Source organism: Balaenoptera physalus (genome assembly GCF_965194825.1).
Source record: "Balaenoptera physalus genome assembly, chromosome: 2".
Taxonomy (NCBI): Eukaryota; Metazoa; Chordata; class Mammalia; order Artiodactyla; family Balaenopteridae; genus Balaenoptera; species Balaenoptera physalus.
This window is the reverse complement of record NC_138883.1, coordinates 164,642,404-164,660,844: the sequence shown is the minus strand read 5'-3', so window position 1 is coordinate 164,660,844 and position 18,441 is coordinate 164,642,404. Positions and strand designations below refer to the sequence as shown.

At 34.6% G+C, this 18,441-nt stretch overlaps 1 protein-coding gene across 1 annotated transcript in view; it reads right to left on the bottom strand.

Annotated features, from left to right (window-relative positions):
* Positions 1–18,441, bottom strand: part of MALRD1 (MAM and LDL receptor class A domain containing 1) — a 621,227-nt gene that overhangs the window by 91,464 nt on the left and 511,322 nt on the right. Inside the window, exons 36-37 of the mRNA XM_082449909.1 lie at positions 14,140–14,265; positions 7,368–7,434 (exon numbers count right to left, since the gene is read on the bottom strand). Of these exons, the coding sequence (XP_082306035.1) occupies positions 7,368–7,434; positions 14,140–14,265 (193 nt within the window). The remainder of the gene's footprint in view (positions 1–7,367; positions 7,435–14,139; positions 14,266–18,441) is intronic.

Below are 18,441 nucleotides of genomic sequence, written 5' to 3'. Positions count from 1 at the left end.
CTTGTCTTTTTCAGTGTTTAACCAGTTAATTCCATGTTTATTTTTCCATAGGAACTTTAGTACCAAATTGTTTACCCCAATTTGTGGGTATTTTTGTATGGATTGTGTTAAATTTATAGATTAACCTAGGGAGAACCAAGGTCCTTAAGATGTTGCATCAGCTACCCAGAAAAGGAAAATGTCTTTCTACTTGTTTAAGACTTTTGGGATTGTTTTTAAACATACAGGTTTGCTTTTATTTTTTAAATTTATTCCTAAATATTTTATCTTTTTATTTTTGTTGTGAGTAGGGCTTCCTTTTCCACTTTTCCCTCTAGTTTTGTGTATACAGACTATTGATTTCTGAATGCTAATTTTATATCCTCCAAACTTATTGAATTGATTTTAACTTTTGAATTAATATTTATGATTATTTTCTAAGGTTTTCCAGGTATACTATCATGATAATTTAACTTCTTTCCTAATTTTTGTGCATCTTTTTTTGTTTTTTTGTCTTGTTTTGTTTTTGGTCAAATTGTGTTGACTACTATCTCTCATAAAAATGTTAAATATCAGTGAAGATAGTGGTCATATGTGCCTTGTTCCTAACATCTTCATGGAAATGCCTTTTGTGATTCTCTATTAAGATACTGAATTTAGGAATAATGAATTTATATTTTATAATATTAAGGAAGCATCAATTGGATATCAATTCCTATTTTCCTTAATGCTTTTTTTGAAAAGACTTAAGATGTTTTTTTAAAACCCTGGAGAAAATCATAATAGGTTTCTTTGTCTCTCTGCTTTCAGAAGTCTAATGCTTGACTAATCCCTTTTCCTTATTATTTGGTCTTTTTCCCTAGAGGTCATGAGGATATTTTTCTTTGGTTTAGAGCTTAATATTTTTACTAGGCTATATCTTGGAGCTGCTAGGTTTGTGTCAAATTTCCCAGGTAACTGTTGGCCCTTTCATTATGTAAATTCAGGTTTTCTTCCATTGCTGAAAGTTTTCTTGGATTATAGTTTTAAATATTAATTCTGTTCCATTGTTTTGTTTTTCCTTTTTAGGGACTCAAACTGCAGTTGATCTTTGAACAACTTGGGGTTTAAGGACTCCAACTCCTGCACAGTTGAAAATCCATGCATAACTTTACCGTCAGCCCTCTGTATCTGAAGTTCCACATCCTCAGATCCAAGCACTCATGAAACGTGTTGTACTGTAGTGCATATTTTTTTGGAAAAAAATCTGCATATAAGTGGACTTATAATCTGCATATAAGTTGTGTGCAGTTCAAATCCATGTTGTACAAGGGTCAACTGTACATCCATATTCTTTGTCTTCCACTTCAAATACTTTCTCTTTGATTCTTTTTACTTTATCTCATTTTCATTCCCTTGGTTATTTCCCACCTTTGTTCACAATTCCTTAATAAATTTAATTTGAATATGTCCTCCCTTGGGAGAACTGTGATTTAGTGTTTCTTTCTTTTTTATTTAATTTCTTTCCTGAGTTTCATTGATTCTTATTTGATTCTTACTGTTTTGCTGTCCATTTGTACTTAGACTTTGAATTTCTCAATTAAGAATTTTTTTCCAATATCCCTAAATGTTTTTTCTGACAATATTTAATTCACTTTGGAGTTGGGATCTTAGAGTATTTTCTTTTTTGCTTCATCTTTCTTTCTTTCTTTCTTCCTTCTTCTCTTTCTTTCTTTCTTTCTTTTTTTGGTGGGGGAAGGAGAGTGTTCATAAGCTAAATTTTATTTTAAACAGTGGTTTTGTAGAGATGGAAATTGCATTTATTCTTCATTTCAAGCCTAGGGCTGTAGATTTGAGGTAGTTTACAAGATTCCTAGTTTAAGAGCACCCTCTTCTGTCATTGTAGAATTCCCAGAGTTTCTTTAATGGGTGACAATTTTCTTTTTTGGTATCCATGCTGTCCTACAAACTGGAGAGTAATTTCTTTTTAGTATAATGAGCACATCATAGGCTCACTCAATATATTGGGTTGGCCAAAAGATTAGTTTGGGTTTCTCCGTAAGATGTTATGGAAAAACCCAAATGAACTTTTTGGCCAACCCAATACTTCTTGCAGCACACATAGAAAGTACCCAATAGTTCCTCTGTGGTTGACAGTTTGGGTTATGGTGAGGCCATACGCTCATATCAATAATTTAAGAACATATTTAAAAGTATTGATATTTTTTCCTTGAAACTTCAGAACTTTCTATTTGTATTCATTTGTTCATCCTTCATTCAATATATCATTCAAATGGTTCTTACAATGTCAGGTATGAATTTGGGACTAGTCATGAAAAGGTATGGAAAACATACCTTTTGAAGACAATGGTCTTCAGAATGTTTGCCCACACACCCCAAAAGAGTTTTTGAAAAAACTCTGTAGCCCCTTTAATTTTAAGTCAAAGTTAAATTTTTTTCATCTTAACTTTAAGAAATTGCAAAGGATGCACTCTCCAGGCTACTATAAATAAAACTCGTAGACCGCTCAAATGTAGACACTGAAATGTAAATACCATGGTGATTGGATACACATCATCTTCCAACAAAAAATACATGAAGACATTTGCCTTTAATATTTAGAATTTTTAATAGTTCCTTTTCCTCCTTAGACTAGTATTTTGATTTCCCTTTCCAACTGATTTTTATCCTTCATATTATAGATTATTTTTTTAAATTTTCAGTGAGCATAACTGTCTAAGAGTTTATCCTTACATATAGAACTAGTAAAAATTGGGAAAAACAAATTTTGATACTCATAAAAAATAAAATTGCATTGGAAATATATTTCTTAATAGGATAGGTAGGGCAGGTTTTAAATAGGTAATTTTGTAAAACAAACACTTGTAAAAAAACATAATGAGGGAAGCAATAGCGGAGCCCAGAAGGAGCTATGAGCCATTCTTCCTGGTTGGATGGGAAATGATTCCCAGAGAAAATGCCATTTATATTGGATCTTAAGCATTAAAAGGCATCCTTTGGGAAAATAAGGTAGAAAAAGAAAACTCTAGGCAGAGGGAACAGTGTGTGCAAAGCTTGGAGAAAGAGGAGAAGACGGCCTGTCAAGGCAAAAGATCTTTTTGGACATGTTAAATGTGTGATGCCTATTAGATATCCAGATGCGATCTGGTGTCTTTTGGGGAACTGAATTTAAGAATGTGGAATTTAGTGGAATAGGTTTGGGCTGCTGATAAATTATATTCAAAGCCAATAAATTAACGCAAGCTTAGATGAGATCATATAGTAAGTGAGGGTAGGAAGAAAAGAGAAGAATTTCAAGCACTGAGGATTGGAGCACTACAGTATTGCAGGAAAGAGAAGGAACAAGTAAAGAAAAGTGAGTGATGGCCAGTGATATCCCCAAAATCAGGTAAAGGAAAAGGGTAATTCACTCTCAAATACTCCCATGTAGAGAAGGTAAGAAATGAGAAATTACCATTTTTATTGCCTTTTAAATTCCAGGTTAAAGTGCCATTCTAATATAAGGGCTTCCTAGAAATGGTATTTAAAATTTCCAAAAGGTATTTTTTTTTTGTCACCCGTCTATTTTTTATTTCTTTTGGATATCTAGGAATTTTTGCTTTCTGTATTTTGTTACTATGTCATTTGATACATAGAGATTTTTGCCTGTTGTAACTTTTTAGAGTGTATCATTTTAATTTAACGATATAGCCTTTTAAAAATGTGCTTATACTATAATTCTGTGGGGTTTTTGATATTAATAAGGTCATTACTGTGTATTTTTATTTTTATTAGCCAAATCATTTTTTCTTACCTTTTGTTTCAGTTCTTCTAGATATATTTCTTGTTTAAAATGAAATCATGCATGAAATATAAATATAATATGTTTATGTAATAAGAATATATATGAAATAAATATATATAGTAACATTCTATATATGTATATAATTATATATGTATTTTAAATCTGATGTTGCTTCTTATGTCTCTCTTTTAGCCTGGCTAACTTGATTTTCTTTTCTTTCTTGGAACCTCTTTCCTGCCCTCCATATTAATTTGGAATTTATATTACATAGCTCACTCTATTTTTCTAATAAACTTACTGGTATAATTGAAATAATGCTCGAGCCTCCTTAAGTGAGGAATAATTTACCTCTTTCGGCTCATGGTTTGCGTCTTCAGCCCTCAAACATGCCAAGCTGTTAATGTTTCTCAAGTAATGGAAAACCATGGTTCGCCTAGTAGTTTCTACTCTTGTGGATAATTACAAGCTTCTAGCAACACAAATGACCTTATAAAATCTCTCTCCTCTGGATTATAGATAAAACCTTAGATTCCAAGAGGAAATCCAAAGGTTTTTGTGAGAGGCTGCCGCAGGAAACCATGAAATTCTTGTATTCACAATGGCCTGGATGAGAGGTGGGCTTTGGCCTTCTGTCCTTACTTCTTTGGGTGACAAAGACAATGAATTCCCACTCTTGGGAATAAGAGAATAGGGCTTGACATAAAGCTAATACCTTTCCACAGTGCCCCATAGTTACTCTAAAACTATATTCTAAAGCTGTCTTCACTTAACCTTAAATCCAAAAATGACTACCTGTATGTGACAAATGAACTGGACACCAAATTTAACTGGAAATGAATCTGACACTAAGTGCAATTAGAAATAATTTCATTGTCATTTGGCATTTCAGTAAGACACATTATGCTTAAAGTAAGGAATTGTGCAAGGACAAGTCAAAGGATGGGTATTGCAAGATACTGTAAAACAAAATATTTAAGAACCAAATGACCAGGACTTCCCTGGTGGTGCAGTGGTTAAGAGTCTGCCTGCCAATGCAGGGGACACGGGTTCCATCCCTGGTCTGCGAAGATCCCACATGCCACAGAGCAACTAAGCCCGTGCGCCACAACTACTGAACCTGCACTCCAGAGCCCACGAGCCACAACTACGGAGCCTGTGTGCTGCAACTACTGAAGCCCACGAGCCTACAGCCTGTGCTGCACAACAAGAGAAGCCACCACAGTGAGAAGCCCGTGCACCGCAACAAAGAGTAGCCCCTGCTCGCCGCAAGTAGAGAAAGCCTGCGCACAGCAACGAGGACCCAACACAGCCAAAAATAAATAAATAAATAAATTTATTAAAAAAAAATAAGAACCAAATAACCTGTAGTAGGATTAATGGGGTTAATTAAATGATGACAAGCCCATATATTAAATAGTGTATACTACACAGCCTAAAACAGTGGCATAGTAATACTGATGGCTAGCATTCCTGTAATGTCTTTTATGTGTCAGGCTCTGTGCAGAATGTCTTACATATATTAACCCCTTTAAATCTCATAACTGCTCTATGAGGTAAGTGCTGTTATTTTCTCCATTTTACCAAAGAAAAAGCAGAAACACAGTCAGATTGAGGGATTTACCCAATATTAGACAGCTGGTAAGTAGTGGATCTAGAGTCATGTTTACTGACGTGGAAGAACAGCATGACATTTCATGAAGAGATTAAAAAAAAACACAGCACAAAGTATATTGCAAAGTGTAATTCACATTTTGGTAAGAAATAAATGTGTGCTCGTGTGTGCATGTTTGTGAAAGGAAAGCCATATGGATATAAGCCATACTACTCAAGAGTAGGATTTAGGTGTTGGGATTTCTACTTTTTGCCTCATACACTATTTTATGCTTTTAAAAAATTTTATTGCAGTACACACGTATCACTTTTGCAGTTCACAATTTAAAGAAATAAAAATCTGAATGAAGAGACTACCATATTATACTATGAAAAAAATGTTCAAAAGTCTTTTTTTTTCACCCCTACATAGCGGATAGCACTCAGTCCAGACAGTTATTTTGATGGTAATTACAGTTATTTAGCTATTTGCAAAGTATTATTTACTATCAAAAGTAACATATTAAAATACTTCATTAGCTTTCTGGTTAGTGAATTCCTTTATACATTTTGCTGCATTAATTTCCTTTCTTTGGTCCATCTCTCTGTCAATCCTCCTGTCACATCTTCTCCCCACATTAGAGTTTTCTCACTTGAGAGAAAGAAGTTTCGAACATCACCATCTGGATTTCAATTTTTAAAGTTTATTTAAGTACATGAGGACGTTGCCAAGAACGCAAAACTCTTTGCTTGCTCAGCTGAGACTAAGTACAGTTGGGAGCTTTCTTGTCTAACCATCAGGGTTAGAGAAGACAAAAATTCAAACGTCCTTACTGTAAACAGCTGACACTAAATAACATTACCCACTCAGTTGATGTTTAATAAACATTTACGCCATCATTCTCAATTTCTTCCAGGAGATTTTTAGCAATTAATATTACTTATTCTGTATTTCCATCAAGTTATAGTTTGTGCTAAGTTAATTTCCATGGAAACCGATACAGGGAAAAGTATAATTTTGCTAAGATGTTGTGAGATAAATTATGTAGTGCATTTGAGAGCCAAATACTTTGAGAAACCCATTAATATTTCCATTTCAGCAATGTTAAAACAGTGTTATATTTCATCATAAAATTTTTTGTTATTGTTTTACTTGGTAGAGGTTTTTGCTTTTTTTAGGGATAAACAACTTTTCCTAAAATATGAGTGTTGACTCAGAAGGATATAAGAATCTAAACAACTATTAATCAGTTTTTTTCCAGATACTTCTGTGTGCTTTGTTATGACTTGAGTATCAACCTGAAACCATTTCTCTAATAAGCAAGGTAATATATCCATCGGTCTGTTAGATTAACAAGTCATAAACACTAATATAATGGAATATGCATCATTTCCTTTAGAATTTATGAAACAGTTTGCACAATTTCCTAAAGGGTGAGGGAAAAAAAAATCAAGCCATCTTTGATATGCAATATAAATAATTCCCAGAAGAAATCACAAGGACTGTTTTTGTTTATTTTTGCTTTAAGTATGCAAGTATATTCCTTACCTGTACCTTAACTTTAGCTATTCATAAGCATCCATTGAAAAAACCGGAAAAAGGTTTTATTTATGAATTAATTTTATCCTTGTTAGAAAAGAAAAATATGGAATTTGAAATAAAAAGGGAGATAGGAAATACAGACACTAAGCTCATCTGAAATAGGATGATACCCATATAAAACATTTTTATAACCTGATGTAAATATTAAAAAAAGGAATAATGAGTATTATTAAAGCCATATATCCCATACAATATAAAATGTTGAGAGACATAAAATCATGTGAAATAATTGATATTTTTCTAAAATACACTCACATCTTTCTTTCTCTTATTGAGACAGATAAGTGTAAATGGTGTCATTATCCACTATTTTTACCTTAATAACCACATGTTCATTCATTAGATCAGCCTCAAGAAAAATAAGACGACAACAATACATGTTAAAAAAAAAAAAAAGGCAATGGTTCTTACCGACACACAGGACCGTTTTTCTCCACTACACAAGTCCCACCATTTCTGCAGTAACCTCTTGGACACTCTAAAACAAAGCATTTGAAAACCCACAGTTAATTATAAATATTACTAGGAAGAAGGAGAATGTATTACTGTTAGTCGTTGCATTAAATCTAATCATGGAGAGTCAATTGCTTCTAGTTGCTAAAAGCACAGAATTCTTTTAGGTTACTTTCCTGTACCCCCCAAATTTGTTCGATGCCGCCTGCTATCCTGGACGTGTTCATTCTCTTTACATGCGCAGTGCTTGACCACAAGAGACTTTTTTCTCCCGTGGATTAGGTACAATCTACTTATTTAGAATGTCTGCATGACATATTTGCGGTTACACTGAAATGTTTTCTTTACTGAAACATTTCTTCAGCTACACACTGCAGTCACTGTACCACGGCAGACGAATGCTTTGCATGGGTGACTGTCATTTTGACAAGATGTCACTCGTGTGCACGCTCTCGTCCTAGCTCCACGTCCGTGACAGATGTCAGCACAGCTCAAATGGATCCTCGATGCCCTGGCCCTGCTTATTTTGCTGCTCGTATATTCCTGAGTTTTAGGTTAGCATGAACACTTATTTTCAAAGGTGGTTTGTTTATAGGTTAAAAAGAAGCTAATAGTTTCATGTAGTCACGGTTGTAGAAGTGATTAGTGATTTCAGCTCTTTCCTTTACACTGTCTCCTTGTATTGTCACTACAAAATCCTGATCCATTAAGACCTGTCAGTTTCCTTACTTAATCCCCTAGTTACTCTTCTTGGCTTTTTTAATACCTCCTCTCTTGTAGGAGACCATTCTTCCCTGGTTGGGCTACCATAACTCTAATACTTGATGGAAACCTACACTGCCTTTAATTTGTAATTCAACACATCTATTCTGAGTTCCTGTTCAATGTCTGGCACTTGGCTAGGCACTGGATATGGAATGATAAATAATATAGGAAGCTTACACAGCTGTTAAGGCTGCGGGCACTGGAGCCAGACCACCTGAGTTGAAATTTCAGCTCAATTTATTAGCTGTGTAATACCGAGTAAGGTAACTAATCTCTCCGTGCCTCAGTTTTCTCTCTGTTAAACAGGGTTAAAAACAGTACCTATCTCACAGGGCTGTTGAGAATGTTAGAGCACTAGGCTCATAGTATGTGTTTAAGAAATGTTGATCTAAAAATGATATAGGCACAGTCTCTGCTCTTATTGACCTTCCACCTTCATGGAGGATGCAAAAAAGTGACGAGGGGATTAAAATACAGTATTAAAAGTAGTCTAATTTGGGATGAATGTAACAAGGGTAAATGGGAACACCAAGGAGAGCACATAAGTCAAATTTGGGGAATAAGGAAAAGCTTTCCAGAAAAACTTTTATTTGGGCAGGTGTGTGTGTGTGTGTGTGTGTATGTGCGTACCTGTGTGTAAAGGTAAGCATAGAGACACAGAGGCATGAGAAGAGAGTGTGGTGTACTTGAGAAACTGAGGGAAGTTCAGCCTGGTTGGATTGTTGGCAATATGAAGTATAGTAAGTATGAGAGAAGGTCAGAGACACACAGGGGCCAGATCATCTGGGTTCAGTGAAGAGTTTAAACTTTATCCTAGGAGACCAGGATTTTAAGAAGGGAAGTAGTAATGCTTTGTGCTTTAGAAAGATAATTCTGGCTACAGAGTTTACAGTCAACAGAAGGGCCAAGAGTAAAATCTGAGAACACAGTTAAGTCTTTGGTAGCAATCCAGGAATGCCTGAATGAAAGGGATGGGGTGGGAGCATTCAGAGTTGTGGGAATTTATAAGATATTTAAATGTTGGGATTGAAACATCTTGGTGATTATTTGGGAAAGTCAAGGATGATGTTCACATTTCTGACTGGACTACTGGTTAATTGATGGCTTGATTCCTTGAGTTGGGGGATTTATGGGAAAGGAAGATTTTAAAGGGAAAGATGCTGTGTTGTAGGTGCCTAAGGGACATCCAAGTGGAAGTATTCGGTGGGCAGGATTTGTAGGTCTGAAGCCAAGATGAAATATTAACACACAGAGAGAAGCCATTTACTTGGGTAGAGGAAGAATGATGATCGTGAGGCATAGTAGGAAAGTAAAGAGGAGAAATAGAAACATTATGTAGGCAATATTCATTGAAGGAAAACGTGGGAGGATAGGGCGTCTCGAGAGAGTCAGATTGTCATGCCAGTCTCTGAATGTTCAGAAGGGGATACAAGAGGCATTAGGAAAGAGGAAAATAGGGAGGGAGGGAGGGTGCATTTTGGGAAAAAACTTGAAATATACCATGTGTTTGGTATCTTGTTTGCTTCAAAAGTTTTCAGTGTTTTGCTTTCCCAGGGGTGTATTTCCCATCTTGCCTTCCTCAAATCTTCCCATTTAACTGTAAGAGGGAAGTGCAGTGCTGGAGATGAGTGTAAAGACCTACAGCCCTCAGACTTCGGGGGCAGACTCAGCTGAACAGAGCAGATGTGAAACTGCCTTCATAAACGAGAAATTAGCTGGTATCACTAAAAATAGCCCATCAATATGATAAAGCATAAATAGATACATACCTTGTTAGAGAAACCATTTTATGGTTATTTTGGGTCTTAGGTACAATTTTAATCTTCCTCAAATAAGAGTTGTGTTTTAGAAAAAAATCAGTAGAGTGTCTGATACTGCACAACATCAAAATATACACAGCTGCACATTTTTTTCTGGGGTCATTAAAATTTGCTTTGATGCTTGCTTTACATCAGAATGATTCTGTGGGAATCTAAATATGTATTTTCTTGCACGAGATAGTGGAGCACAGTGGAAAGAACACAGGCATTGGCTGCAATAAAGAGTGAATCCTGGTGTTTGGGTGGACAGAAGATTTGTAGATTATCTCTGCGAGAAGTTTTTCTAAGTTTCTGCCTTAGACCCAGGTTCTTTATCCAGAAGATGGAAAGACACAGTACAAGTATTTTCATCTTTAATTTACTCAAAACAATTTACAGCAGAGAGCAGATGAAATGGGCAAAGACACGGGTACACTAGCTAGTAATGAAGAGACTAAATATTTTTAGTAGATAATAGTTGGGACCTAGAAATCCATAAGTGCAATATTAGAATTAGCACTATTATTGCCTCACTGCCTTGTACTCTCTTGAGCTGGTTATTATGACCATGTGTCTGGAAGCCAATAGGACTCACAGTTAGCTACATGGAAATATCATTCTGTAAAGGATTCATATTCAATCCCACTCTGGTGTGTTACTTTGGACGAACAGAAAAACACATATAAGCTGGACAAACGATCAGTATAAAAACAAAAGTAACTTTTAAGCTTAAATCTAAATAATTTGCAGTTAGGCACATACACAAACATATATATTTTATTTTTTTTCCTTCTAAATTGCATGGAGACTAGGGAAGTGATGGCTATTCCATGCTGGACTGTTGGGAAGACTGATAATCATGTGAGTCCTGGTTTTTCCCCCTGTGATACTCGGTTTAGTTAATGAGTTATGTGTTGTCGTTGGGCTAGGTATTTTAGGTATAATGTTCATCATGTTTAAAGTGAGGGTGACCTTTTTTATAGGACTGTTGGGAGGATAAAATTAAATTTATTTATAACAATTTTACACTAGTGAATGGTATGCATAAAGTATTAAATGACTGTTCTCATCCATCTCTCTATATTTGGAGGTCCTTTGAGCTTGCCATGAAACCTAATTTCTATTACCACTGCTCTCTCTCCAAATTCTTCTCTTTCTTTTATTTTCCCTCTTCTGTCATCATGATCACCATCACCACTACTGTTTACTGAAGACTTGCTCTATGTCAGAGACTGTCCCAAGAGTTTTACTGGTGTTACTTCATTTATTCCTCACAACATTATGTGGTATATCCCATACTTACCCTTTTTTTTTTTTTTTTTTTACAGAGGAAGAAACTGGTCAATAATATAATTTGCTCAAGTTAATAGCAAGGGAGCACCAGATAGTCAACTAAATTCTGGTCCTCTAATTCTAAAGCCTGTTAGTATAAAAATGTCAAATAATTATTCAGTTCAGAATTTCTATCACCCCTTGTGTTTCTTGATATTATGGGATCAAGAACCCCTTTGAATTGTATGGTATTTTTGCATTGTCATGGATTAAATATATATATATACACAATAAACTGCATGTCGTTTCAGGAGCTCTGTGGATTACAAGAGTTCACCAGAAGCTTGTGCAGCAAACCAAATTCCTCGTGGGCACGGACTGTTTCTTTATCTTGAAATCCCAGCACAAGAACTGCAGGAGGGATTAACCATATTTCAGAAACTTGAAGTAGCTTCACAGTACTTGTATGAGAAGTTTTGTGTTATGTTTTGGTTTGGTTTTCAAAAACTTCTGGGGCTTCCCTGGTGGCGCAGTGGTTGAGAATCTGCCTGCCAATGCAGGGGACATGGGTTCGAGCCCTGGTCTGGGAAGATCCCACATGCCGCGGAGCAACTGGGCCCGAGAGCCACAATTACTGAGCCTGCGCGTCTGGAGCCTGTGCTCCGCAACAAGAGAGGCCACGACAGTGAGAGGCCCACGCACCGCGATGAAGCGTGGCTCCCACTCGCCGCAACTAGAGAAAGCCCTCGCACAGAAACGAAGACCCAACACAGCCATAAATAAATAAAAATAAATAAATTTAAAACTGACACTGTTTAAAAAAGAAAAAACAAAAATCTTCTGAAACATTGTTAAGCTATATTGTTATTATTCATATATTAAGTTAATAATATCTCATCCTATAATTGTATATTTTTAGTGCCTTTCCCTAATTCTCCTTCAAATAGGTGATTATCATAATTATAGTATCACCTTAACATAACCTTTGTTAACCTCTACTACTGAAAATGACTGGAAAAAGACTTTCAATTTACATGAACTCGGATGTATCCTGTTCAATAGTTTTCTGTTGCCTAAGCAACCAAAAGTTGCAAATAATATGCCTTTTTAATGTAATTTGGGAATAGATAGGACTCATTGAAATATACTTAACCTGCAAACCTCATGCAATGCCTGAGCTTGATGTTTTTGTTAATGACTTAAACCTTGAGGTGAGGGGAGACCAGATGCTCACCATCTGTTGTGTGACCACTGGGAGAATTACTGGATGCTATAAGGACTGGCCTCATAAATGTCTATGAAATGCTGACCTTAAAAGAATATGATGCTTGAAAAGAGAGAGGAAGGTGGAATGTGCATGGGCACAGCATGGATGAGACTTAAAGGCTTTCTTAAAAACAGTGACTTTATCATATTTGACTGACAAACTGAAAAGCATAGAAAATATAAATAAGAGAATGTATAATGTAATATGGACCTTATTTCTGAGAACTGTTTCACTAGTTCTTTATTTCATTTTAACCCAATAGCTGTGGCAATATGACCTATACTTTGTAAATGAACTAAATGAATTGGTGAGTGACAGAAATGATGGACAACAAAAATGTGTTCTATATTATTACGTATAGGTTGTCTATCACGCAGGATGAATGACAGGTCTTCTGTTTTCTGTTTCTTCGTATTTTTAAATATAGAACATGTCAAAGCAGACAATGAACTGTAATATGTTATATTTGTTCTCGTATAGGTCTATCCCGAAGAAAATCTCATTTTTATGTAAATACATTTGGGTACTGGACATAAGTGCTGTGTCTTAATAGTTTCAAAGAATGGAATTATCTCATTAATATCTTTCTTACTCTCTGAAGAGAGTAACAGAATTTCCTTTCTGGTATCTAATCTGATGTATAAGTATGCATAGTAGAGAAGTAATGCCAAAGAGCATTCATCTTCACATATTTTATGGAATCAGATTTGTGCACTTCTTGATTTCCCTTTGTACTCATAAAATTCAGTGCTGCACAAGTACTCATTTTTAGTAGCAAAAAAAAAAAGATATTTTTTGCACTATGATTTTATTTGAATTATCATGCTTTTGTCACTTATAACATTCTTCTATCTTGAAAGATACAAAAAATATATTCTTTCCTAGTTTTGATATGAAATATCCCCAATTTATTTAGAAAATATGATTGAATACATCTTTTATCACCAATTTATATTATTGTTTAGTTGTGACATTTACATTGCCCCTAACTATCTTTTATTTTATATATCTCCTGCATGAAATAAAAATTCAATTACTCAGGAGAGATGTTAACAATGGACTATAATAAATTGAGACTATTAAAGCAGTTTTGATAAAAGTATAATCACAAAAACACATTATCAGATCTTATAAATGTTCTAGGGTCAGAAGAAAGAAAAATGTTTAAAAGTTAGTCTGAAGTTAAATAAATTGACTTTTAAGCATGACTAGATCATGCAAATAGGGAGCTCTTATGAAGAAGTGAGAAAAAATTACAATTTAAAAAAATTAATAACATATTAGATCATGTAGGGGTTTCCCTATTATAGAAACCAGCAATTTGCATAGAAGAGATTATTAAATGCTAATGATGTTAAGTTATATTATATTAAATTAAAATGGTTTGATTTTTATTTCGTGAGCATGGTTTATGTACAGTATACATGAATTCATTATATTATATACTTGTACAATTTTTATAAATGTAGCAAATTAATGTTAACATTCTTCCTGACCCCAAACCAATAACAGTAATTCAATTATTCCATGCTTGATATTATTTAGAATTTCAAGTTTTAATATTTTTATTGTGTGCAGGTTAAGTTATTGGCTTATATTACAAAGAATTTTAATGGATATACAGTACCTAAGCAGCTGGACTCATCAGGTTGGAAATCCATGCAGTCGGCAAAACCATCACAGCGCTTGTGTACTGGGATACAGCTGTTAGAAGAGGCACACATCAAAGCTCCATCAGGACAGTTTTCATTGGCTGAAAAAAAGAACAATAATTATCACTGTTTTTAAAAAACAAATTTCTTCTAATAAAATAATAAGACAGTTTATTGTTTTACCCCTCATTTTTCTAGCTCTACATTTAAACTATGTATTAGAGCTCTTGGTGAAGAAAACTTCAACTTATTAAATTGAAATTTATTAAGTTAAAAATTTCTTCACAAAAAGTTTGTCAATAGAATCATCTCCCAGTTGTGCATTATGTAGTATTATTCATGTATGTGTGTATAAAATGCATTGTGTGTACTATATAGTCCAAACTGATTTTAGACTAGAGTCAACTTTAATATCAAGGCAGATCTCTTTGTACTTCTGTTGCTCCCCTAACATCTCTATATTACGTGCAACTGAACTAACAGAGACTGTAATTTGTTTGAATGTTCATCCTTTTCCAATTGGGTTATAAGTCATAGGTAGTCACTGGGTATCTGTTAGATCTGGGTGGTGACGTAGATCACTGTAGCCCAAGGTAATATGAGTATGTGCCTTTATAGCATTGCCAATGCATGATGTAGGTATTTTACTAACTTCAGAGTCTCTTGTTGGCTTGATTTCAAGGGACAAGCATACGTCTTGTGCATAGGACTTTGGTTGTTTCAGAAAATTGTCCTTATCAATGAACCCATCAATGATACTGACAGTTCAACGGCAATCTGGTTCTGCAAAGTACTTGACCTCCCTTGGATGCTACTCTTAGTCCTGTAACTGTTTTCTTGTGTTCCTCCCTCTTGCTCTCTAGTCTCTTCAGGATTACAACTTCCTGTAAGGCAGTGGACTGTTCTACACTCCTTTTACGAGTTAGGGCTAAACCAGAACCCTTCATTCCAGGCCACCATCATGCATCTCCAGTCTCCTGTTTACTTCAGAACCTGCAAACCAGCAGGCCTGGTTCTATTCCAGTTTTGTTCCAGCCCTATATTAATCATGTCCCTGAGCCTTTTTAGGGTCATGTCTTCTATCTAGCATTGTTATGTGTTTGGAGTAGAGGGAAAGTGTCAAAGAATGAACCTACTGCACCATCTTGTCAGGATTTCTGGATCGATTTCAAAAGCACTAAATAATAATGATACTGATCTAAGCTGCATTTCTATTCCTGTTTCTTTGAGCCCTGGGGTTCTGCAGAGATATGTGGAAGGCAGCAGTGACGAGCCAGGGCTTTCTGGCACTTACCCCAAGTTCAACAAGAATAGCTCTGCTTCTCTCTGATGTACTTAATGGTTTCTTATACAATATCTTATTTGAATATTTTAACCCAAACCTACTGTCAAAAATTTAAAAAGGATTGATCTGAAAAGTTACTTCTATTAGAATAAAGACAATTAAGTTCAAATTTCTCAAGCTAAATTGATAGTTTAGAAGACTCAGGAGTAAATATCCCCATGCATGGGTCTTGCACAGATTTTGTCAGTTATGTCACAAATTTTTCTTTTTTTTAAGTATATTTATTGGCTGGAAGGAGTTGTTTATTTGAGTTATCATAGGTTACTAACAAAGTTCAGTTTGGGAACTGCCTATCAAAATTTATTGTCAAGTGGAACATAAAAATGTTTTTTAAGGCACCCCAATGTACATTGCAGCACTATTTATAATACCCAGGACATGAAAGCAAGCTAAATGTCCATCAACAGAGGAATGGATAAAGATGTGGTACATATATACAGTGGTATATTACTCAGCCATAAAAGGAACAAAATAATGCCATTTGCAGCAACATGGATGGACCTAGAGATTGTCATACTGAGTGAAGTAGGTCAGACACAGAAACCCAAATATCATATGATATCGCTTATATGTGGAATCTTAAAAAAGGATATAAATGAACTTATTTACAAAACAGAAGTAGAGTCACAGATATAGAAAACAAACTTATGGTTACCAGAGGATAAGGAAGGGGAGGGATAAACTGGGAGATTAGGATGACATATACACACTACTACATATAAAATAGATAACTAATAGGAACCTACTGTATAGCACAGGGAACTCTACTCAATACTCTATAATGGCCTATATGGGAAAAGAATCTAAAAAAAGAGTGGATATATGTATATGTATAACTGATTCACTTTGCTGTACACCTGAAACTAACAGAACACTGTAAAGCAGCTATACTCCAATAAAAAATTTTTAAAAAAGAGTATGTATTTCCATTGACTAAAAATGCTGGATCTGAAAAATTAAAGTGTTACTCTTCATTGAGCAATTCTTCCTGCTAGAACATTAATTCACACCAAAAAATTTCATTGAGGTGCCACTATAAGTAAGACATTATGCTTAGCACTTCCACTAGTGAGTGCAGGAGAGAAATTTTTAAAAACAGTAACCAAGACATATACAGCAACAAAACCAAGATAACAATACAAGAATGATTAATGGTTCAAAATAATAATAAGAGAAATGTCATACGGCCAGACTTAGTCAGAAAAGCATTGGTATAGATAAGTATGATAAAAATAAGAGATTCCTTTAGTATAGGGAAGTCTGTAAAGGGTGAAAGTAAGAATAGAGTCTTGAGATATGTTTTAAATTTTAATGTTTCCAGAGAAAAGCCATTTAGCAGAGTGGGAATCAAGTCTACAGATTGGGAATCAATAAGTTTGATACTGGAACAGTGAGTAAAAGCAGTTTGCCTCGGACTGGGGAGTCTGTGTGAAGAGGTAGGACAGACAAATATAAAAAATGAGGCTGAAACCGGATTGTAGAAATGGCTAAGGTGCCAGGAGAATAGATGACCTTTAAGCTTTTCCAAAGGGTGACATAATTTTAGGATATGTAATACATCAACAAGATAAATAATATTCCAAACCAAGTAAACTAAGAAATAGAATAATTTTCCAACTCCTATAAGATGAAGAGATGTTTGTAAAAAATGAATGTGTGAATATATACATGTCTCAATATATCCATGTATGTGTATGTATTCATATTTTTTATCATTGTTTTTCATTGCAAGGAGCTGAGGGACCATACAAGATAATAGTTTTATGGTTTTAAACAATATAATGTGTTCAAATTTGTATACAAAGATGATAGATACTCATTTACTTGTAAAGCATTATTTTGGACCCTTCTTCTCTCAGAAATACTAATCCAATCCATATTCCTTAACCTAATTTCCAGTGTGACTGAGAGTTTATTTTCAAGTTGACTGTACAATGAAGAGTTCTAACTTGTAAGCAGTATAAATGCTCAACTATGGCCCAAACAGCATTGAAACACGTAAAAAGTGTATAAGAAAATAAATGGTTTCATTTGTAGAAAGTTTTACTTTTTCCTTTTTATAGAAAGTTTAGTTTAGATAGTTAAAAATTGGCCTTTCACTTTATGAAATTTGAAACTAAAAGCTTAGTTTCTGTGGCATTTTAAATGGTATAACATTAAAGTTAGTATTTATTAATTTCCTCTTAAAAGTGGGTTGAAAATGAATTATGTATGCAATTAATACTTATTGACACCTATACAGCAGAGGACTGAACGCAGCAAAGCAAATGGAATCATTAGTTTCTTTTTATCCTCCATTATTAACACATATACAACAAAAACATTTTCCAAAATTAGTCCAAATCAGTTATAAATAAAATTTATAGGAAGCTCAGGTTTCAAAATGTTGCCCTGGACAATACCTACTTTTGCCACATTCTCTTTCAAACATTATGGTTTAATGTCTATAAAAATACTTATTTCAATCTGTCATCATCCTAGAGGTTCATACTCTTTCTAATCAAAATAAGCCAAGTAACACAGAGAATTTTATGGCTTTTAGCTCATTCACTCAGGTAGACGATACATTAAAGATAAACAATTCATGAATGGCTTATCGGAGTTACTTCCGTAAAGCAAAATCCCTTTTGAAGATTATAGTTGCTGCATAAGAAATATACACAAAAGTAAGGCATGCATGACTATGGGTGTGTATCCATTTACTACTAAAATGAAACTCATGTATGTAGCAGATTAACGTTTCTAACAGCAAAGAAACTATGATCTTGGCCATGGGAATAAAGGCTACAAGCCCTTCAAGGCAGACACACACCTATAGCATGGAACAGGATGGACATGTATTCTATCCCTGAACTAAAATCAATCACTACTCTTATTGAAATATCTTAGCAGCTTAAATAATTTTAATAGAACTATAAATATAATTTCAAGT